At 40.7% G+C, this 22,843-nt stretch overlaps 2 protein-coding genes, 1 long non-coding RNA gene and 1 other non-coding gene across 4 annotated transcripts; 1 reads left to right on the plus strand and 3 right to left on the minus strand.

Moving 5' to 3' along the window:
• Window positions 1–2,158: 2,158 nt before the first annotated feature.
• On the minus strand, window positions 2,159–6,518 carry LOC118410723 (mucin-3A-like). The gene is made up of 6 exons (XM_035812494.1): window positions 6,287–6,518; window positions 4,510–4,931; window positions 4,103–4,212; window positions 3,437–3,631; window positions 2,839–2,997; window positions 2,159–2,516 (listed from the first exon to the last, which is right to left on the minus strand). The coding sequence occupies exons 1-6, from the start codon at window positions 6,342–6,344 to the stop codon at window positions 2,444–2,446; spliced, it is 1,017 nt and encodes a 338-aa protein (XP_035668387.1). The 5' UTR covers window positions 6,345–6,518; the 3' UTR covers window positions 2,159–2,443.
• Window positions 6,519–6,786: 268 nt separating this feature from the next.
• LOC118412680 lies at window positions 6,787–8,398 on the plus strand. The gene is made up of 3 exons (XR_004830806.1): window positions 6,787–7,474; window positions 7,835–7,936; window positions 8,320–8,398. It is a non-coding gene; the product is annotated as an uncharacterized LOC118412680 (long non-coding RNA).
• Window positions 8,399–9,354: 956 nt separating this feature from the next.
• On the minus strand, window positions 9,355–20,966 carry LOC118411367 (EF-hand calcium-binding domain-containing protein 6-like). The gene is made up of 16 exons (XM_035813609.1): window positions 20,546–20,966; window positions 17,681–17,799; window positions 17,005–17,180; window positions 16,504–16,680; window positions 15,849–15,986; window positions 15,290–15,498; window positions 14,874–15,022; window positions 14,379–14,575; window positions 13,903–14,019; window positions 13,255–13,431; window positions 12,902–13,037; window positions 12,577–12,701; window positions 12,160–12,403; window positions 11,577–11,749; window positions 11,019–11,190; window positions 9,355–10,538 (listed from the first exon to the last, which is right to left on the minus strand). Exons 1-16 carry the CDS (start codon window positions 20,886–20,888, stop codon window positions 10,275–10,277), a joined length of 2,916 nt encoding a protein of 971 aa, XP_035669502.1. The 5' UTR covers window positions 20,889–20,966; the 3' UTR covers window positions 9,355–10,274.
• On the minus strand, window positions 16,227–16,313 carry Trnak-uuu. Its single transcript is given in 2 exon segments — window positions 16,227–16,262; window positions 16,277–16,313. It is a non-coding gene; the product is annotated as a tRNA-Lys (tRNA).
• Window positions 20,967–22,843: the final 1,877 nt, after the last annotated feature.

Below are 22,843 nucleotides of genomic sequence, written 5' to 3' on the forward strand. Positions count from 1 at the left end.
AACGCTTCCGAAAGACAGGCATGCCTAGCGCTCGACAATGGACCAAAGACAAACTAAGTTTCCTTACTTTTTGATAGATTTGTAACAGCCGTCCCAGAAACAGTGCATAACCGATAGACAACAGCTTGATGCCCAGAACGATTCCTGTTAACCAGACTCCAGGGTGATTATTAAAGATTTGTTAAAATCAGGTTCATAAGTTGCCAGGCGTAAGGCGAACCATCTCTGGCGGGCGATCCCTCTGAACAATATTTCACCCTATCTGTTCAATTTATACTTATCTATTTAACCCCGGGGAGGTCACCTTTCCTTCTCCTTCCCTTCTTTTCAATCTTTATTTCCCTTTGGTGAGATCTTGACAGGAGTCAGAGCCCTGATCTTCTCCTGCTGATCCTTAATTACGTATTTGCTGACAAAACGGCGCCTTCGATGCCTGAGCGCGGGGGTCTGGGTGGAGATATAACCCTCCAGCAACCAATCATGGACACAAGCCTTATTTATAACCGTCACCTTTAACCTTCTATGTTTGCCCATCTTTCCGTGGCTCTAAACCAGCAGCAGCAATAGATACGATAAGGCGATTTTGCTGAATATACCGTAGTGCAAAACACAAAGTCAAGCTATAAAATTTCAGATCATGAAAGATGTTCGCATTTACTTCAATCCCGAAGTTTTTGGCTGTGACATAGTTTTGCTACGTGACTAGAAATTCGATATTCCATTTTTGATAATCATACAATAGAACAAAAATGATAATGAATTTTAAGCAGTCAAGATAAAGTTTACGTGGAAAAATAAGACGTTAACATTTTTTACATCAGAACGAGAATCGCTTAATGGAAAGATTACATAAAACAAAGGCATGATCATGCAGTTCACTTTTTTCACATTTTACATTAACACGCGTATACAAAAATGCACATTTACCGCTGTAGGTAGAACGTTACCATATAATTCCGAAGGATATACTTCTGTGACTACATTACATATTCTTCCAAATCATTACGTTTTCACGCTTGCACTACTATCTTGTATGTTAGTCAAGCGAATCTCGATTGCAGTTTCATTTTCATTGGTCTAAACTATTGTCTAAACTTCTACATCTCTTATAGACATTTAGCGAATACATGTGCATACTTTAATTTTTAGCCCTTATTTTCATATCAACTAGAGCTCGGGGACCTTATACCTCCATGAAATATTTATTGCTTTTTTGTGGATGGTATGTATGTTTATAGTCGGTTGTATTTGAGAGTTATGGTTATAAATGTTATGGGAAAGTAGTGGTGTATTTACTTAATGACACAGAGGATGTCCATCTGATTAGTAATTATTAAAATGTGACTTAATTGTGTAATGTGCGTTTAAGAGGTCGACGGCATATGGTAGCGTGGTGTTCCTTAAGCTTGATGTTTGGCATTTAAACTGTCTAAGGTTGTCAGCATTATTGAGGCTCGACTATGTGCCTCAGAGCGGTGTGGTGGAAGGAAGTTGGGAAACTCAGAAAGAAGAAGGGATGTGGCCAACTTTAGTCAGATGGTGATTTGATTTTCCACCAATATGTCATAACATCAACTGTTCACACGGTACAAAAACGAGATGCACACTTTCCTCTGACAGCCCTACACCAACTGTAAGATGAATACTTGGCGCCAACCCCGTCTGCTAAAAAACAAGTAATTGGCTACGAAAGAGACAACTAACAACTGTCCCTTATCGTAACAAAATCAGAACATCTGTATCGCCCATGACACCCAACCCAGATGAGAGGACCTAATGGCATTTCAATAACCATGTCACTCAAATCAGCAGTACAGTATGTGAGACATCCATACCTGTTAAGCATTACCGTTAAATGTACCTCAACTTCTTACAATTATACTTACGCTTCACATCTCCATGATATCCTAAGCAGACATAAATAAAACTAATTATCATATTAAAAAACTCGGGGTTCCCTAAACAGCTGTCATACAAATCACCTCACCATCTGCTTGGAGCTAAGCCCATTAACAAACACTTAAAGCACGACGCCTGTTCCAATATATCGCAGATATAGGGGTGATTTCTGATATTATTACATTGATTATAACGACAGATACGGCGCCCCAAATCTCATCGATTCGAGCTTTCATCACACCCCACCAAAACAACAAGTATGAAATCAATCCATCCAGCCGTTCTTGAGTAATCTTGTACACAGACAGAGACACATAACAGAAAATATAACCTCCATGACATTTCATGGAGGTAATTAAACCATTCTACATCAGAATTATTACCGCTATAAAAATTTTGATAAAAGTTGAGGTTATTGTTGAAATATTCATCTTCGCTTAACTGAAATTCGTCCATTTTATATCAATATACCTAAATTCTCACACACAACAAAACCTGATAAAATGGTTGGTTAACTTTATGAAACATTTCTGTTCGTCGAGCTTTACAACGAAAGATCTTCCCTGCTACCGTCGCCATTCCTCTCCATCTCGAAGTCTGCCATCTGTTTGTTTCTCCTGTAAGGAAGAGAAATCATCCTCGTGGGTCAACTTAATTTTTGGCGACGCTGCAGGAGTGAAGCCTTATCTCACTGCAGTTTTCAGAATGCTTTCAACTTCTTGCCACTCCTTTAGTTTTTCTAATTCCCTTATTTCAAATGTATAGTAAATAATGCTTATTTTGCTTATTTTTTTCTCGTATAAAGATTGTCGAAATAATTCTAGAAATCTTATCTTCTCCAATCTCCATGGTACCCCATAACTGTCAGGTCAAACCTCTCAGCCTTTTATAGCTATTTGAAACTCCAGTCTGAGACCTTATAAACAGGTTTTAACCTACCTTGCTTTGATTTTGCTGTAGGCAAACCAGGCCACACCAAGAACTACGATCAGAGCCATGGTGACGACGAAAGCTATGACCCAGGGCTCGAACCCCTCATCAGGCGGGCGAGTGACGGTATAGGAGGGAGTCACGATGGGGTCCACATTGGCAGATGATCTGCAATGAGGGAGGAGAGATATGGGTCGATAATTTTAGAATCATAAGTTGTAAACCCGATGAACTGAAAAGCTGTTAGAAAAACAAATGTGTCTAGCATGACGTCTTGTGATTAGCATCGCATCTATTTCCGAACTTCTGAAAGCATTGTGCTGTTCTATAGTTTCTGTCATTCTGTGCAAATCTACACATATGGTGCCTCTACATTCCTGACTATTACGCTGTGAGGCAGGATCAGACGTTTAATGATTGGACAGGCTATTCCGCCAACCCATTTATACTGTCTGTGTGCTTGTTAGGCATATACTTAATACTATTGTAATGTACTTTCGGTACACTAACAGTGACTAAATAACGTTTCAACTACGTTCACGTTTTATTGTACTCTGTATTGTATTGGCCCTGATAAATAATCGTGCTGGAATACAAGTAGACATACCGAATGGTTAAGTTTGGGTCTGCAAGAGCACCGATCAGCCTACTGCTGATTTCTTTTATAATTTCAGTCAGGTCGTCAAGTTGTAGTGGTACGATCATGGCTCCTGGTGAAGAGGTCGGTAGGCGGATGAAGAAACGGAAGGTGGTTGTGCCACGGCTTGTAACGGGTGTTCCAAGGATCATCACGTCTTCTGACCTTTAGTAGCATTAAGATTAAACGTTAAATTTAGATACATTTAAACGTTATCATAACAAGGGACATAATGTACATTCAAACCTGATCGAGCAACCACATGCACCCAACCTTAGGCCACATTAAAACAGTCCCGTCAATTTAACATAGTTACCCCAACCCTGTCTTAATCAACCACCTGTCCTAAGCAACTATTATCTCTCATCCGTCCCTTGAGTGGTTTCTGAATCAATGTTTGACTGCATGACGTTATAGTTTCGGAGAAGACGCCACACGTACATATGAATAATGTTAGTTCCACAATGTGCATTTTTAGCGCACAAGCATCTTAATTCCCCCATTTGAACAATTTTTCCATTACAATTTTTCGTAAAAATCTCGAGCAATCATTAACCGAATATAAAATAAAACAATGCCTATTCGACTAATCAAATAGCATAAAACAATACCTGTTCGACTAATGAAATCGCTTACGTGATTGTGACGCTGCCGAGACCGAAGCAGGAAGCGCCCCCTTGGCTGCAGTACCGGTTTGTGCCATACGTTACAACTGCTTGGAACAGAGCCCGTTCAACTTCGTCCCACTGAAAATGCATGAATACACATTTTCTATATGCCTATTTAGGAAGAATTCGACTTTCTACCATGCGTTACCTTTGTCATAACTTACGGGCTAGGGTAGTTTTGAATAATATGAATTGACCAATTAAGCTAAAGCCTGAGGAATGTGTATTGACAGGTTGAAGTTTCGAGCAGGCTCATTATTCTTGTCAGATATTTTGAAACTCTCTTGAGGTAAATTAACTACCGATCCGCATGCACTTAAGCGATCCAGCAGTGAACTGAAGAGAGGTCGAGCGAGGTGAAGAAATCTGTCTCACCTGATCGACTTTCGTCTCAACTTGGAGAGAGTTAACAAATGTAGACTGAAGGGTAGAAGCCATTACAGGCATATTTGGAGTCGTGCCCGGTGCAGTGGCGCCCCCTGGGGGAGCGGTGGTGTCAATGCCTGGAGAGGTGCCAGGATGGTGAGTGGTGGACGTGCCAATCATGTTTGAGGAAAAAGTAGTACTTCGGGCGGCTGTGCCACCTTCGGTTGTTGTAGCCGTAGAGGTCGCTGTATTCAAAGGCGTTGAGACTGACGTAGTTGTAACTCCATCAGTTGTTGACGGCGTGTCACTTGTCGCTATGGGAACGGTTGCCGAGGCAACCATTGCAGTGGAAGTTGATGCAGTAATGGCGTTAGACGTTGTTATTCCAAATGTCACGGCAGGGGACGTGCCTGAAGTGGTCTGTGCGTCCACTAATCAGAAAAATGAGCATAGAAATAAAACAAACGAGAAATTAGTAGCTAACTTTGTAGTAAGCGTGTGCCTAGAAATATTTCGGCTCAAAACGCGTACGTCTGTTAATGTTCTCCGAAAAATTTTCAAACCATTCCTCGTCAGTAAGGGCCAGAAAAAGCTGATAGGCATGCGCAAACGAAGAGACAAAACAAACTTTTGACCTTGTGTAAGTTGACCTCAGTGTCACAAGGTTAAGTGGGAGGTGGCACAGACAAAGAACGTACTGCGCCAATGTTGAAAGAACGTTTTACATGTGACTTTATTACTACCACTTGCATAGTTTGAGTGCTAAAACAAACCGACCAAATAATATTACATGAAGAAGAGATTAATGAGCACAGCGTCTCGTCAAGTCTCTCATGTCTCTACGTGCTAGGAGAAAACACGACTTACTAAGTATCTTTTGTTATCTTCAATTTAGGTATAACAATAATAAAGTACGATTTTGAAGTACACTATATATATACATTAACAAACATATACGGATGTGGGACTTGGATATGTAAGAAGCATAGAAAAATAGTCTTGGTTGTTGTACATGAACATGGATCTATGAGTTGTTTTTGCACCTATTTTATCCGTATAACATGTTCTGCACTCGGATTAAGAATTATGTTTTTACTCAAACATCCTTCAATAACGGTTCTTGTTTTGGTAACAGAAAGGTTGGCCATAACATAAAGGAACGCGTTTTCATGTAAACATAGTTTTAATACTTCAGTTAGTTTCTGTTTTCTTGTTCCTGTATACAGTATACGCACATTGTCTGTCTTTCAGTTCCGTCAGCAACACACTGCTGCGAAAATACTAGGGGAAAGTTTCATACATGTTCATCAAACATACAGATCAGATGGATCGATGCTCGACACAATTGAATTAGACATGGTACTCTGCGGCAAAATTGCATGGTTGATTATAGTCGTGGGATAGTTTAACTGTTTTACTGCATTACAAAATTTGTCAGTAGGTTGCTTGCTGTTGAGAACTTAAAAAAAAAATTCATGAAAAATTCAATGTCGTAGTCAAAGTGAAAACTTCTCTAGGCTTTTGATCTTTACAATACAAATACAGTAGCGGTGCTCGCATGGTTACGTAACTACATGTAACGTTACATTTTATACTTGATCGGGCCCATGAATGCAAAGTAACCTTTCAGAGTGGCCCATCTAGTTTTATACGAATTACTTGAGAACCTCAGAAAAGCCCGAATAAGAAAAAGAAGATAATGTCATAACATCTGGCATGTGACTTAACTTAAGTTGAATTCTCAACAACAAATGTAGGTGGGAGTAATTGTAAACGCACGGCCTACCTGACAAAAATAACACCGTCACTGCCAACGCCAAAAGCAAAATCGTACTTCCCGGCATTCTTGTCTTACGTCTGTTGGCAGATTACAACGTTTCGAAACACAGATTGTGTAATAAGAAGCCCTTTAGGGAGATTTCTCTCAAACAAGGCGTTTTTCCACAAGCCTGTTACTTAATAAACAAAACTCACACCGTGACAGTAGTCGCCACCGTACGTTTGTGTACAGGGCACTGTGTATTTATGGCACCGTGGGAGTACAACTTGTAAATCCTGAGTTAAAATGTAACTCTTTAATGAATGTTACGCCCAGGATACGACCTTAGCGCACCTGGACAGAGGCCAGGCCGGATACTTAATGAGATTCTGTAGATAAGGTCATCAGGCTGTTAGTCACGTTCTGTAATCTCTGTGATATGTTCTCGCAGTGTGGGCCCAGCGGTTAGGGTTCGCGCCCTGGTTTGGACACGACTGAAAAGTTTAGATAGTCGTGTAATCGTCATGTCCGAGGGGAGGTAAAGCTGGCGGCCCCGTGCATGATCAGGGGCGTTCGCGTCAAACATCTATACTTCTCATCATCATCATCATCCTCGCGGCATATCAGTCAATGTCAAATGCGGGCCGTCATTGTTGAGCTCGAGGTTTTGTCTAAAATTCACTCCCTCACATCGGATAGGGATGGGACATACAAAGAGAGGCCGACCTTTACAACTGCCCCTTCGAGCGGGAGAATACTAGGCGTATAATATTACTGCCGAAAATTTCATTTAAAGCTCGCAGACTCGACATGCGAGTTCCTTTTAAGCCCTATAACACCGATCTGAATGGATTTTAATATAGTTACTGCAGGCCATGCTCTTTGAATTTTGTTAGTACTTAAGGCGGAATAGAATCCTTGTAATTAGGAAGTCTCCAGACGCAAGCTGTCGCATCTGTCAGTTTTTCATCAGCTTTTTTACCGCTAGATTAACTTCACTCCACCTATCAAATCGTGCTCATCTGTCGTTGTCACATCCTTTATAGTAGGGGGATTATGTTCGATCGAGCGTGCCAAGGACTTAATGTCTATGCCTCGAAGGGATCTGAAAAATATATCATTTCAAGTGTAGACGCGTGGCAGCCACGTTTTTTTTTCTATTTGTGTATTTAATCTTTTATATCAAAAATGAGCTCGGGAAGACGGCAAAGACAGGTAAAATACCATTATCAGGTTATCTTGGTTTTAGGCATTTTATGATAAAAGTGTGTGATGTCTAGTGTATGTAGCTCATGGTGGTGTGCAACTCTATTTCTAACTCGATGGCAACTTATGTTACCTGATTCAATCACCGCAGCTATTGTTTATGTTTGTCTCTCCAGGCATTGATGTACACAGTGGTGACGCACTCTGGCTATACGAGTGCCTAATTTTATGAACCAAAACACTTGACAGAATATACAACACATGTACAAAACAAAACGTAAAATGTGTGTATTCCAGAATGGGAACGTTATTACTTGATTTTATTTTCAATTATTGGTTTTCATTTTAATAATCTTGTGTGGTTGACAGACTCCGACATCTCACAAAGTTATCGAAAAGCGGCGACGCGACAGGATCAACCGTTGTTTGGTGGAACTCAGCCAGTCCGTACCCAGGGCCTACGCCAGACAGGTGGAGTGGACTTAAACAGAATGAATGAACTTTATTGCACAACATTTGTACATGGTACAATTGTAAGGCAACAGTAATAAGTCAATTAATACAATGGCACTCGTACAGACGCCACACAGATCATCAAACATCATTGCACGAAGTGTTCCAACTAAAACTTCGGCCTGTTTGCGCTGATATCAACATCCCTTTAATGATGAACGAACGCATAGTAGCAATAAAGCCATTTTATAAGTGTTTAATCAAGTTTATGGTTATAGTCTGAGATAGGCATATGGTGAACACATGTTCTATTCACTTAAATACCTTCGTCGACAAGAAGTTCGGTTTACATTCGAGTGATAGTGATTGTGAATATCTAATATGTATTATTTTGTTTCTAGGCTTGTGGAAAACTTGAAAAGGCGGAAATCCTAGAAATGACTGTTGAATATGTTCGTTATCTACAAGAAGAACGTCGACATGCAAGACATATTTGTGGTAAGGCTTTTTCAGTTGATGAAATCACGCTTGTCGTCACTGTTATGGCAAAACAAAGTGTTAGGTTCAGGTATAGTGTCTTCTTCGCCAGGTATAGTGTTTTCTCTCTGTTAAAATTCGTCTACAGTTTTTTCTACTTTTCACACAAGTTGGAACTGATTTGAAAGAAATAAGCCGGCTACCGACCCGGTTATCCCCGATCGATTATTCATTGAGTTTATATAGACATATCAGCATTGTCACTTCATGGGTTCACTGAATATCGTGTGACAAATTCGTGATAACGCTGTAACAGCTGTTGAGAGGCGCTCTACTATTCTGCAATAATTCATTCGATGGCGCTGCAGTATACTGAATCTATTTTCTTATTTCCCTATATCAAATCAAGGTGCACAATATTGGACCACAAGCTACGCGCGCGCCGTCTATCACATGGGGTACGGCAACTGTATGAGGGACGTCCACAACTACTTCGGCAGTATTGGTACAGGTGGCGTTAATACACCTGACGTCAGTGGGCACAACCATCTCATGAATTACCTGCAGTACAAAGCTGCCCTTTCAGGAGCGTCTCCTATCGGATTCTTGCAGAGTGACAGGGGCGGTGATGTGCATGGTGATGCAAGACTTCGGCGGAGCTACGCAAACTCTTCTTGTCTGTCAAGACCAGAAGGACTCCGCTCGCAAGGCACTTCGCCTACTTCTTGTTCTGATATTCGTTTGGAACACGCACAGAATATTACAGACGTGCCAAAAACTACTCAATATTTGCAAACTTCCAGGTCTTCGAACTCGCCAGAATTGGACGGTTTAGAAACAAACTACTAATCTGAGTTTGAGTCCCAAAGAGAACACACAATGAAATAAACTACCTTCAGAGAAAAGCAGTCCCAAAGTGTGTGAAAACGCCTATGGAATGATTAAAACACTTCTACAGATAAATTGCATACACAGCGTCATTTATTTACACATTCCTTCACCACAAAAGGACTTGTCTGTTCTGTTCAATACTAATAGCAGCATTCATGCCTCATGGATGAATAGGACGGAACCTATAGTGTCACTCAAAGACTCAAACTGTCGTTTTCTAGTCAAAGTATACGCAGCTAAATGCTTATAATGGTGCAGAGCTTAATTCACCCTTAGAAATATTACACAAACTATTACCTTAGCATGATTCTTACAGCTTAAAGAAGCAATGTCTAACAATACATATAAAATCTGTAACACATGATATAACTGTAGTTACAAAAAATTAAAACTCTTAACTCATTTCGTAGTGTACACTGTCGTCAGATAATCATATAGATAATAGTGTACAAGTCTGTTCGAAAGCATATGGCGAGGAGAACACTGAGTATCGCCAATGGCAAGTTAAGAAGTTTATAGATTAAGAAGTCGGACTGTCACATTTAGTAATACAGAGAATATGATGTAGAAACTAAATATATAACGTTATGAATACTGTACAAAGGTGACAAGAATTTCAAATTCATTCCACATGATGCCTTATAAAATAGAACAAAGAGAAATAAAATCAATACTTAAAATTCAGTATCAAAATATAACTGTTTAAAATCCTTACACTATTGTTTATGTTATGTTAAAATCTTTGCTAAACTACATAAGATGGACAAAATATTCAAGAGACTTTGAACAGTTAAAACATATTAATCTCATTTGCGTATTGGACAAAAACCTGAAGGATTTTTACAGCATAACTGATGAGATATGGTTTACGCTTTTTCTCTTATTATAGAATTGGATAAAATAGCTTCATTCTATATGTGATTACTTGTTCAGTGAGATTACATCTCTTGATTTTTTGGCGAGGCCATAGGAGCGGAACCTCTTCTATCTAAGCCGTGGACTTCCTTGGAGACACTGATTTTCTGGGCGAGTCCAGCTTCCTTCTCAACGTATCTTCGAGGAACCTGTTGTACGGGATCTTCCCCTCCATGTTTTCGTCGAACTTGGACATGACGTGGTAGACTTCGTCCTCGTCCAGGATGAGGTTGCTGAGCCGCAGGACTGACCGGAACTCCGGCAGGGACAGGTACCCGGTGTTGTCGCTGTCCAGTTTCTTAAAGGCGCGGCGAAGGTACTTCCAATCTCCCGCGAGCTGTTTAAGAACAGTAGATTTTTGTTAAATTTGACATTAACATAAGCTTATGGTTATCATCGCTACATTTCATAATCTTTTATCTATAAGTGACTATGCTGTAAAATAGCCTCTTTTGCAAACAAACATATTGAACATGTGCATAATTCATTATTTCCCCCAACTCGTAGTCTGCAAGTCATGCCACGTGGTATTTCTTGTATATTACCCTTAAATGAGACATCAAGGATCTTCATGTTCTCTTCTCTTATCTAGACCAAAGCTTGAAAGACGAAGAAGGCAATTGATAACTTTTTGTTGGAAAATCTGCAGCAGATATATTGTATGGGCAAATCAAACATACAAAACGTACAAATACACTTCTCTATAAACGATATTCCTCTAGAGCATTTATAAGATTTATTTTTATACCATCAATGATCTCACCATGCTCACATGAATGAAAAAGTGGTATTCGGTAATGTTAAAACTTGGAGATACCTTTTGCCGTAGTCTGGCTGTGATGCCTCCCAGCCCCTTGTTCGGATCATCCACCACGTCCTTCATGGGAAGCTCAGCCTGGGGGTGCTGCAGCAGGTTCAGCATGTTGTTGCCGTGTCGGAACGTGGTCTTCCGGAGGGCGAACGGCTTCAGGAACTCAATGTACGACACTCTGTGGATTACAAACAAACACAAGCTTAGTGTTGTGTCATACATTAGCATGACTAAGCCACCCTTCTAGCTACACTACTAGTGGTCAGGCCCCTGGGAGCTCGATGGCTAACACGTCTGAAGGGAATTGGAGACATTCTAATCCTGTTGATTCATGGATAAGCACAAACATGGAAAGATTATTTACAGGGAACGTTCTGTTACAAACGTGTTAGAGGCCGTGATGATTGAATCCTGAGTGCCAGGTGGCTCCTATTGATAGTTAATGTCCAAGTCTTCTGGCTGAGAGTTGAAGGGCTAAAAGCAGAAGGAGATTGGGAATATCAAGGAAACATTTGTAAGTAAATCTAAAGAAAGTGTACACCGAAGAAAAAGACGTTTAATTACCTTCCGTCTCCCCTGGTGGCGAACTTGTCGGCCAGCACGTGCTTCTCGTACTCAGACAGCTGCACGCACAGCTCGGTCAGCACGTCGTGAAACTCCTCCCGGGTCACGAACCCGGTGTGGTACACGTCCATCTCCAGAAACTCCTTCCGCAGTTCGTCCCACATGTAGTCAACCTGGGAGCAGATTGTAGAAATGAAACTATTTAAATATTTGCGAAATATAGCGCACTTTATCTCTATATTGTGTTGCGATCTAACCTGTCCTATTTCAGCATTGGAGATTTATGACAACAATGTTCCTTGGGAATGAAGAAAACACAAAGGAGGTACGTAGATAAAGAGATAAAGAAAGAGGGAGAGGGATGAACACAGACGGAGATAGAGAAAGAGACAGGGAGAAAGAAATAGAAACACAGGAAGAAAGTAAAGTCAAATCCATGACTTCGTTCCGTTTGCTAGTCTACACTTTGAACTTCTCATTTTGAATAGCACACACCTCAATTTCTTTACACAATGCAAGTGACACACGTGTCAGTTGATGATAAGACGACAGCAATGCATTTTAGGGATGATAATCTACCAACCTTTGCCCGGAGGTTGTCCTCCAGCATGTCGGCGGCGCAGTTGAGTTTCCTGGACCGGATCATGCAGTCGTTGTCGCCACGTTTGGGTGGAGAGATCTTAGCGTTGGGGAAGGAGGCAGATTTGGCCGAGTAGCCAAAATGGCGGACGAACTGGAGATAGTCGAGCGTCTTGTCCACGTTTGTGATGAAAGTGTCCCACAGTCGCCGTACCTCGCCCCGTGTGATTTTCGGGTGGAGGTTGAATCTGTAGTAATAAAACCTTTGCATTAGACCCTGCATTAGACAAGTTTTGAAGCTACATTTATAAACTCTGTAGCAAAGAATACGAACAGTACAAACTTCCTAGCACTCTTGACTAATTGCTAACTTGATGTGTCCAAAATGTCACGTGAAATAGGTGATTGGAGCACTGCTTACCTATTGACCAGATCGTACATCATGTCCTGGGTCAGACGTTTGGTGTTGTTCTCGTCCAGCTCGTAAAAAGCCTCTTCCACATCGTGAAACCGTTCAGTAATCAGCCTCTTGATAACCACAAAGAGCTGTGGCCGGAAAAAAGGAATCTGTTAGCACACTGTTAACTCATTATGACTCCACCATTCTTACACGGCCAAAGAGCCATTCCTTTACATGTTAGCTGAGGATTGTAGATGTAAACATATTTTGCATTCAAGTAATCCGGGGCGTATTGACCATCGTGGTTAGTTTGTGATGCGAAACATTAGGCTAAGAGTAGTCTCACCTGTTCAGCAGTTCTTCCCTTCTCGTACTCAACCTCTATCGGGTCTGGCATCTTGGGCTTCTTTTCTTCTTTTGGCTTCTTTTTGCTGACTGCAGTTTTCGTGGATTTTGCGTCGAACAGGCTTGGTGCCGCCCCTCTGTAAAATACAAATTAGTCACATTAAAAAAAAGCACAAATTAAGAACAGCTTTCTAATTCAAATGTTAGAATTCACTTTACAATTGACTGAATGTGGTTCTACAATTGGCATTTCTGTTAGCTATTCTTCCTAGGCCGGCCTGTGGCCCATATGTTGTGCATGTGTCTTATTATCACAAAAAAATGAATACAATGTCGATGCCATGTCCTACACACCTGGTGTCAAACTGCGCCATAAACTCGGGATATTTGACCAGCCCATCGTTGTTGAGCGGAACCCTGTCCAGTAGGATTTCGAAGTCCTGATCCGACACCTCGATGCCAAACCTGCTCTCAATCGCCGCTCGGAACTCTTGTTGTGTGATCAGGTCAGTTCCTCTCTTGTCGATTTTGCTGTGATTATAAACAAGAAGTTTTAGATTATCTCATCATTTATCTAAGACTTAAAGTCAACAACAACTAAATGGTTGCAGTTCAACGAAAACTGACAGGGGAAACAAAGCCTAGTTTCCAAATCCTAGCTTAACACCACTTCAAAATCGTGGCCATTACATGTTCATAACATGAGAGGGTAAAATCTGAAGTTCCAGTGTTGTGAAATATAGGGCCGCCAACCGAACGTTCAATTTATATAGTTATTCTACACATATCCAAACTTTTGAGCAATGTTGTACTTAAAACCTGGAGGCAAAAGGCCCAAAGCCACTAACAAAACTCTATCGCAAACATAACCTCATTTGTGAAAGCAACTGACATGAAATATATACCCATGTTTGAACTGTGAATTCTACTACATTGAATAAAAGGTAGTAACAGAGTCTGTTGATTCCGATGTTCACATGGTGTTATATTTTAATTACTTACTGGAATGTCCCAAGTAGAGCCAGGAACTCGGACTGGAACATGTTCATCAGCTTGGCCTCTGCGCCTGTGGCTGTAGAGTAGGCTGCTATACTACCCGCTCCTTCACTTCGGTTGAATCTGTCATCACAAAACAGATACACGTACTGATTAGCAACATTTAGGGAACTCCTTAGTACATAATTACTCAGTACTGAGTCGGGCATTTTCTTATCCAAGCAGCGGACTCCCCAGGTGACACTGATTTCTTGTTATAAAATGATTGCATCCTTCAAATATTTGTCTGCCTATAGGAATATTTCTACGGATATACTGTGAAAATGTATCGATATAGGGGTCATTCTGCAAGATAAAACCTTGTGCTAACTTCAATATCCTTCACTGCCCTAATGTATTTACGTAGCTACAAAAAGTCTGCCTAAAATAATAGATTGTAGTTTAATAATGAGGAATTATTGAGAGTAAGTTGTTTCACGAACCTGTGTTTCTCGTCAGACAGGATCTGGTGAGGCATGCCCGCCTCGCTGCGGTCCTGATAACGCTGTAGGAAGTACCGGTAGGACAGACTGTCGCTCGGGCCGAGCCCGACACGTGCGAAGAACTGGTCCAGCTGTGCATCTTCCTTCAGCTGCAGCCCGAACTTAGCCAGAACCTTACTGAAATGTTCTCGGCTCACCTAAAATGATTGTAAAATAGATATGATATGAAATAAATGACTGGGATCGTGCCGTCAGAAGGAAAAAAACACAATATGATGATAGAGATGTCGGAAACAGCGCTTGCCTAAATCTCGACATTACGGGAAACAACACAAACTTTCTTTGACATTTCATGCTCGCTTATTGAGTCATGTGTTCTATCTGTAACAAGTGACGCAACAAAAGCCACGGATTGCTCATTCCTCGATAAGTATGTAGGTGCTTTTTAACCAATCATTTGAATGAAAGGTTAGTCCAACGTTTCCTTATATTTACCTTTCCTTCCTTCTTAGGATCGTACTTGGCAAATTCGGTCTTCATGTTCTTGAAGCCTTCTCTGAACTTGTTCTTCAGCCAGTTCTCAATGTCAAGTGATATCTTCCGTTCGACGTCTGCTTTCGTAATGGACCTTCTTGTTGACGGTGCTATTGAAAAAAAGTTGATAAAGTTAAATGACACGAAGCAATTGAATGTCGGGCTTCCTTCGCTAAAGAGGCCGGGATGGCGGCAGGTATCGACTTCCGGATACCTTTGACACACTTCTGACGTCACACATCCCGCAGGCCAGTGCGGGTCGGGATAATGGGTCAAAATCCTTATGAAGACCAACGCAAAACGTGGAAAAAATCCTCCAGTTATTTGCATTTTTAGATAAGAGGGAAGTGAGAAAAACTTCGAATATAACAACTCACGAGGTGTGCCTGCTTTCTCTTCTGCAGGGACGGGACTTTTGGACGGTTGGGGCGCAGGAGCACCGTCCGGTGCGGGGGTGGGCGGCAGGCTTACATCGGTCTCCTCCCGGGGGGATCTCTTGGTGCTCGCCGTGCTCTCTCTGAAGGTGATGCCGAGTTTCTTCATCAGGTAATCACCCTTGATAACACCAAGGTCGTCTGGATCATACCTTGGGAAAAGAGGAAAATGGCGAATGATTAGATTTGCAAACGTTTTCGCTGAGTATGAAAAGAACACCAAATAACACATATTGTAACAAACTGTTGATTGTGGATTGTTCGCTGGTCCCAATACTCATGATAATTCATCTAGAAATTTCGTAAATGCAAAGTGTCCTACTTATGTGTACTGCTTTGGTGTCTGTCTCCCACCAACATGACTTCAATGGTCAAGATAAAGGCGTAAACAAACAATCAAATAAACATACATGTAACAGCCAAGCCTTAAGAATCGTTCAATGTAAGTGAAAATGACTATCATTCTAAGATTATTCTTGAAGACAAAGGAAGAAAAAAGTACTTTTTCCACAGCTTGCCGAACTCGTCGTCCTCCAGAAAGAAGCCCATTCTCTGTAGGATGTTGCGGAACTCTGGCGGAAGGATACGGAGTGAACCGCCCGGGTTGCTCTGTGGAATCAGGTCGCCAAGATCCAGGAACCTGGAATAAGATTTATGAATTAAGTAACTAAGGCTTACATATTTGAGTCATTTTAGTATCCATGGTGATTTTTGATTGCTGTAATGAATGTTATTATTTCAGTCGAAGGTTAGTACTTATCATTATGTACTGGCTAATCGTATGGTATTGTTAATTTATGTGGGTACACGATGTGTCTGGGAACTCAGATTATTTGCATCTTTATAAAAAAAATAGCATAAGTGCAGAAAAAAAACACTTCGCCCGATAGGGGACTTGAACCCCTGACCCTCAGATGGCCACAAGATGCTTAAAAGTCTGATGCTCTACCGACTGAGCTAACCGGGCGCTCACATGTGTTCACTTTGAGCCATCAATTTTCGAAAATCCTAATAGGTAGTGTTGTTATAACGTTCGAAAGAAAGAAATGTCAAGTAGTTTTTCACAGCACTGGTAATAAAACTTGATCGACGTCTTTCAAATTTATGACATCTAGACCAGTCATGCAGCATGTGACTGCATACTTTGCATCACGTACTTCATTTTGGCTTTCTCCTTGAGTTGGGTGTGTACTGCTGCGGATGACATGGTGATCTTGTCCTGGAAGTGGCGTTGGACAGGATCCAGCCATCGCGGATACTCTGAAGACACGGATTCCCGGAACACTGCATAGAACTCATCAAACTTGATCACGCTCTTGTTGGCAAGGCCCATCCTAAAAAAACGGAAACAGGCAATATTCTTAGTTGAGAATCTTAACAATCTAATCACAATGTAGCTTTGTACAAATCGATCTGTCTTCAATTCATAATTCTAAATCTCTTGCTTATATACAGTGTGGAATGGGGTGGAGTAGAGTCGAGTGGAGTCGAGTGGAGTGGAGTAAGTTTTGTATTTGAATACCTTAATATGGCATTAGGATTAACATAAAATTACAATATGCCCCTTTAAAATATTTCCCTATGATAGTACGTCTATTTCAGGTGTCGTATAAAGTAAATTGACACAATAACCAACTTTAAATCATTAAAGTACATACCTTGCAAGCAGATGATTTAACTGCTTGGTTGTGACCGGACGTCCGAGGAATGACGTCAGAATGTGCAGCAGCGCCTCCTTGGAGACTATCCCCTTCCCTTCGGGATCGTTCGCTTTGAAGGCCTGCCTCATGGTGTAGAACCCTGCCTTCATCTTCTCACGCAATAGCATTTCCAGCTGAGAGAGTGAAAACAGTCATAGTGTAAGCCTAGACCTAGATAGGGACGGGTGGACCCCGGCAGTTCTAATTTAGCAATGGGTCAAGACAATTGCCGCACCGCGTGCCTGCGAAGCTGGTGTTACGCCGAAGGGCGGTTATACCGGCTATATTTATACATATACAGAATTATGTTTATAATCATAAAATAAATGTATAAAACTCAATTATATATATATATATGTGTGTGTGTGTTAGTGGTAACTATACATAGTAACATACAAAAATACTCTGATAATACAACAAAATGTAGTGCAATGTACAAGTGAGTTACTCTCCAAAATGAGAATAATGGTGTGAAATTGAGAACTTATTCTCATATGTTCCGTTTTCTGACAACGATTTGTCCACCTGTACATGTCAGAAGATAAGCCACGATATAACATTTCGAATGATCCTCTGCTTGGGAAGTACTTGTGAGTGAGTGAGTGTCAAACATATCTGTGTTTGAAAACCTCACCTCGTCTATCTCCAGCCGGAGTCTGGTGGAAGGACGGGACAGCGCGCCACTCCTGGCACTGCCGTGACTGACCACACTCGCACGGCTGTCTGCACGGCTCGCCATGTCTGCCCGGGAACCTGAGCATGCAAACATCACAGGAAATATTATAATTGCTGTTGCAATTATGTTCATAAACGTTGTTGATGAGTGAACATTTATGAAATTTTGCAATCGTAAAAAGAAAGATTTTGTCTTTGACAAAAACGTTTTTCAACGATAGGAGTTTCTTCTCAAAGAGCATCTGTATAATATGTTGTTTGTTTCTTGGCAAGTTGTTTTATGTACATTTTCTATATATCTTTCAACCGTTGAAACTAGTACTGGTGTAAATGTAGATGTATGATTTAATAATCAGTGGAGATGTACTATTTTTTATTCCCTGGACAATGAATGACACAAGGTATGTAGTATTTTGATATATCAGTGACACTGTCTCTCTGCTCCATACTGCTTTAGACTTATCTAAAAGAGGAATTCCACAGTGTCCATAATATCGCAAAAGTACAATAGTGTAAGAATTTAATCAGCACCCATCCTGACAACGCATCAAGGTTCTATTGTCGACTTCTCCCATGGCTCATTTCATGTTTTGTAATTTATTTAAAACCATACTTTTGTATAAATAATAGGAGGACAATATGCTATTGATATGGATTGAAGTCCTGCTTTGTTAATATAAAGGAAGTAATTCTGTGTCTGGCGACGTACTAGTCACGCTATTCTCTTGTCTTTCATTCCTGTCTGGTATCTTTAGAGCTGCGCAAACCAAACGTCTACTATGCTCGTATTGATGTGTTTAAGAGAGATTCTCATTGAGCCTGTGCAACCTGAGAGGGGTAGAATAAGGTAGAGAATGTTTGTTCAGGCGGCAAGGTTTGTTCAATCTATGTACAGTATCCATGTTTATCTTGGTTCAGACGTCATAGAGAAAACAGAATGTCATTCACTCTAAAAGTATTGAGTCATGCTAGAATGTTCTCTCTAAAAAATCTACTCATGAACAATATTTTTAACATCCAGATTACATTTTACTCGGCTACACCTGTTTGAATAATATGAAAGATTCTCGTCTAGGGTTTACATTTCAACCTAATGCTTAATCTAAGATTAATTTTATCAAATTAATAGCTTCCTATCGTCTTCAAACCAGTAAAAACGTTTAACCATCGGTATGCATTTGTATGCTAGTTAGGGATTTTGAAGATTCTTTTTAGATTAAGAAGCCAAGAGTGTCCACTCGAGTTGCATTGTAATAAAGTAAACAGTCACAAAAAGACGACCAAATATTTTGAAACTCGAATAATTCTATTTTCTCGAGAGATTAGCAGTTAGTACAATCTAGGCTGTGGGGGATGAAATACATGTAGAGATACGAGTAAGATCTTGAAATATGTGATTTTTTGTCTATTGGGAATCTAACGCAAAGTATGCAATTACAGCACCGCATAAGGAACAGTGCTGTTAAAAAGACGACTGTTTCTAGCTGAAAAACAACACCCGTGCCCCATTTAAGAGCTTTCAAGGCGTCTGAGAATGAATGGAGAAAGTGTGACCAAGCGTGTCCGGTTTCGTCACACCGATAGTTCTGGAATCTATTGGACTAAAATCAGTTCACGTCCTAAACAGGACATTAATGTCCGGTCACGATCACGGCGTTTCTTATCGGTTAGCTAACGTTATATGTACTTTTGCACAGTTAGAGGCTAAAGGGCATAGGAAGGCGAAATGATTGCTATGCGCGTAGAATAAACAAAATTGTTTGCGTTTAAAAACAGTGTAATTTACGTAAAAATGTTAAAGATATGGTACGAAACGAATCCCATTTTTGCCTCTATTCAACACGACATAGCAAGCCATCCGGTTTAGTGGTTACTTTATGCTAACACTATACATAAGGCCAGGTGTAAGTGCACTCTCAGCACTCGAGTCCGCCATTTGGATTGTATATCAAGCTCTCCACGTTATGGCAACCTGTTGATTGCGACATGCTTTTAAGAACACCACTCATAAGTCACACAGTAATGGCTACTAAATTGCGTGTAACGAGAGTAAATTGCTGGTCTACGGGACTTGTGTGTTGAAGTTAGGTTTTGGTTTGTGACAGGTGTAGTAGGATCGGTGGATAGAAATGGCGGCGTGTTTATGGTATCTAAGACAACATGGCCGCAGGTCTATACATGTGTTGCCGGCACCGAATCCCCCCAATACCTCGACAAAGTAATAAAAGTCTTTTTAATTAGATTGATTGTTTGCGGGTTCGGTATACAAATAAGTATAGAGTAAATGTCTTGGAAACATTGCTATTTTTACTGATAGTACGTGTCTATGGACGATTCATTTGTTTACTAGACGGGCGGTTTGTTTACGCTTCGGCAAATAAGCCGTCCACAACACTTGATTCATTGTGATGTAGGAAGGGTATTGAGGGTATAAACCGATTATAAAGAATCGTGATTCAGAGGTATAAAGGTGCTTGTAGGTGCGATAAATTCAGCTGGGGGAAGTGAAGTGGCCTCAAGGAGAGGCATAGAGTGATATTACGTAAAATGTTTCATAATCAGTTGTGACAATTTACTCTAATCTTATTTTACTGCGATGGACGTTCGTAACTTAGAGGAAATAGATCCTTAAAGGCCTGACCATAAACACATCGGGCTATTAGTATCATAAGAAGGAAAGGCTCCAACTTGACTCTAACTTGATTGAAAAACAGACTTCAGTTTGAATGAAAAGAGGGTTCAACCACCTGTTGTCGGGTCAGTCAATTGAAGCAGTATTTCAGAAGCGCCCTGAAGAAAAGTACGTGAAACTTTCTTGACTCACCGAACACAGGTAGACGAGCTTTGTTTGGGTCTGATGCTTCCACCACTTCGACTCCTTCGGGTATTGATTCATACTTCATGGGCGGGAGGACTTCCTTCTTGGCGCGGTGAGTTTTGTCGGCGGTACGGACCCGGTGAGCAGTGTAGTCCTTCTCGGAAGCCAAGGGTCTGCTCGGCGCTGCGTCTTCCACATCCCGCCCGCCTTGCCTGGAGACGCCGCGGACGGAGATTTTGTCGGGGTCGCCAAGTCGAGAAATCGGGTGTTGAATCTCTGGTAGAGTAAGCCCAACCCGCGAGCCAATGCTCATTTGTGAAGCAGGGCGCGATACACCTGCCTGTGCCATGTTGGATCCAGAGAACTTACTACAGAGTATTTTTTGTTGTTCCGGTCTCGCTCTCGTGTCCCCGTTGTCAAACAACTTTGGTCTCCTTAGTAACCGACCACGCGGCTTTAGAGTTGCTAATTGGTCGCCTCAGAATGAGTTGTTTGCACTTCTCTGAGGCCCTATTGTACTCCTGAAAGGTGAGACACCTGCGGGGCCACCAGGTATGACTAGTCGGGTCACTTTTCCTGCTCAGTGATTGGTCCACGCGATTTGTTTACAGAGAGATCACAACTACACCCGCGAGTATTTGACAAAATAAATCTGCTTGCTGTCAATATTTTTCTTCAGTTTCACAACATTTTTGTTAACAAGATTCAGTTGTTTATAATCATCTACTAATAAATCATTGTGAAACAAACCTAACAAACAATGTCTTTTTTCACTTCGCTGTACAGTATTTGTCTTCAGTCAAACACTTATATCCCCTATAGTCTAAACTACTCACGAACTCAGTAGGCGGTATTTACGTAGGTTTTCTCTCAAGTCTGTTGTATCATACACATTACTTTACATGAAATTCCTTAGGCATTAGCACATTGTGAGATGGTCAGTGGTGCAGAGTAAGTATTGTATTATGAAAAAAAGTGTTGCACTATAAATAAAAGTGTGGCCCTATTGTATGCAAATGATTTCCTATATAGTACCACACTTTTGTCAAAGTACCACACTTTTCTGTACTACGTGGATATTAACACAGTGATTGGAGGGCTCTGATCGGCTGAGGGTAGTAGCCATGTTCTTATCACTAAAACCTCGTACTTAGTCTTACTGCTGTCAGGACCTTGGTAAGTTCGTGTATTTTACAGAGTCGTCTGACTTGAATATAAGGCGTTTACATAATGAGTTTAACGTAAAAAAAAAACAAAAAAAACACGCACAGTGACGTTCAACTGTAGTTCTTTTTTCATTGACGTAAGCTGTTGGGGGGGGGGGGGATCTGGGTGGTGACGGGGAAGTCATTAACCGGGAATAGGCCCGGAAAAGAACATATTGCCGGGAAAGAATAGAATTTCCCGGCATATATATATTCCTTTCTGGAGATGTCACTGTTTTCCAGCTGCAGTAGCTCAGAATCAAACTGTATTGTTTTGTTTGCTTGATGGCAACACCGGTGTTATTTTGTGAAGCGCTGTCTATTTTCTAGTAGAGAGAATCAAACTCTTTTATTTGGTTTGATGGCACGGCCCTTGTCTGTTGAATATTGCACTGAGCTTGTTATTTTCTGAAGATCTGGTTCTGTTTTCCAGTTATAGAAAGCATCAAATTGTTGGTTACTTTTATGACATTGGGTTTTTGTGTGTGACCCAACAAGTTGTGCATAAAAAGTGTTGTACCATGAAAAAGTGTTATACATACATAGTACATCCAGTTTACACCGGTGAGGTACAATACATAGTACAATAACGTTACATTATTATATTATGAAAAGTGTGGCCTTATTTTATGGAAACAAGTTCATAGTACCACACTTTTTCATAGTACCACACTTTTCTGTACTACGTGGATATGAATACAGTAATTAAAGGGTTGGCTGAAGGGAAAATGGCCATGTTCTAAAAACTAAAAGCTCGCTTTTGAAGAGTCTAACTCCTTGTAACGGATTGCCAGGACCTTGGTAAGTACATGTATTTCACAAAGTCGTCTGACTTGAATTAGGCGTCTATATAACGTTAATGACGAACTCGAGTTTTTACGCAACAAAACGTACTTTTATGTTCAACTATTTTTCATCGTGATGAAGTTTGTTTGTAAACTCGTGTTCGGAGGTGAAATAAAATGCCAATTGCAAATACATGTATATGTAATATGACGATAAAAAGAGTGTTTTATACATTCAAGTGATTCTTGCACTACAATAGTCTATAATGAGATAGGCGTAACTTTATTTTAATTTAATGTTTCCAACTGGCATC

Source organism: Branchiostoma floridae, chromosome 3 (genome assembly GCF_000003815.2).
Source record: "Branchiostoma floridae strain S238N-H82 chromosome 3, Bfl_VNyyK, whole genome shotgun sequence".
Lineage (NCBI taxonomy): Eukaryota > Metazoa > Chordata > Leptocardii > Amphioxiformes > Branchiostomatidae > Branchiostoma > Branchiostoma floridae.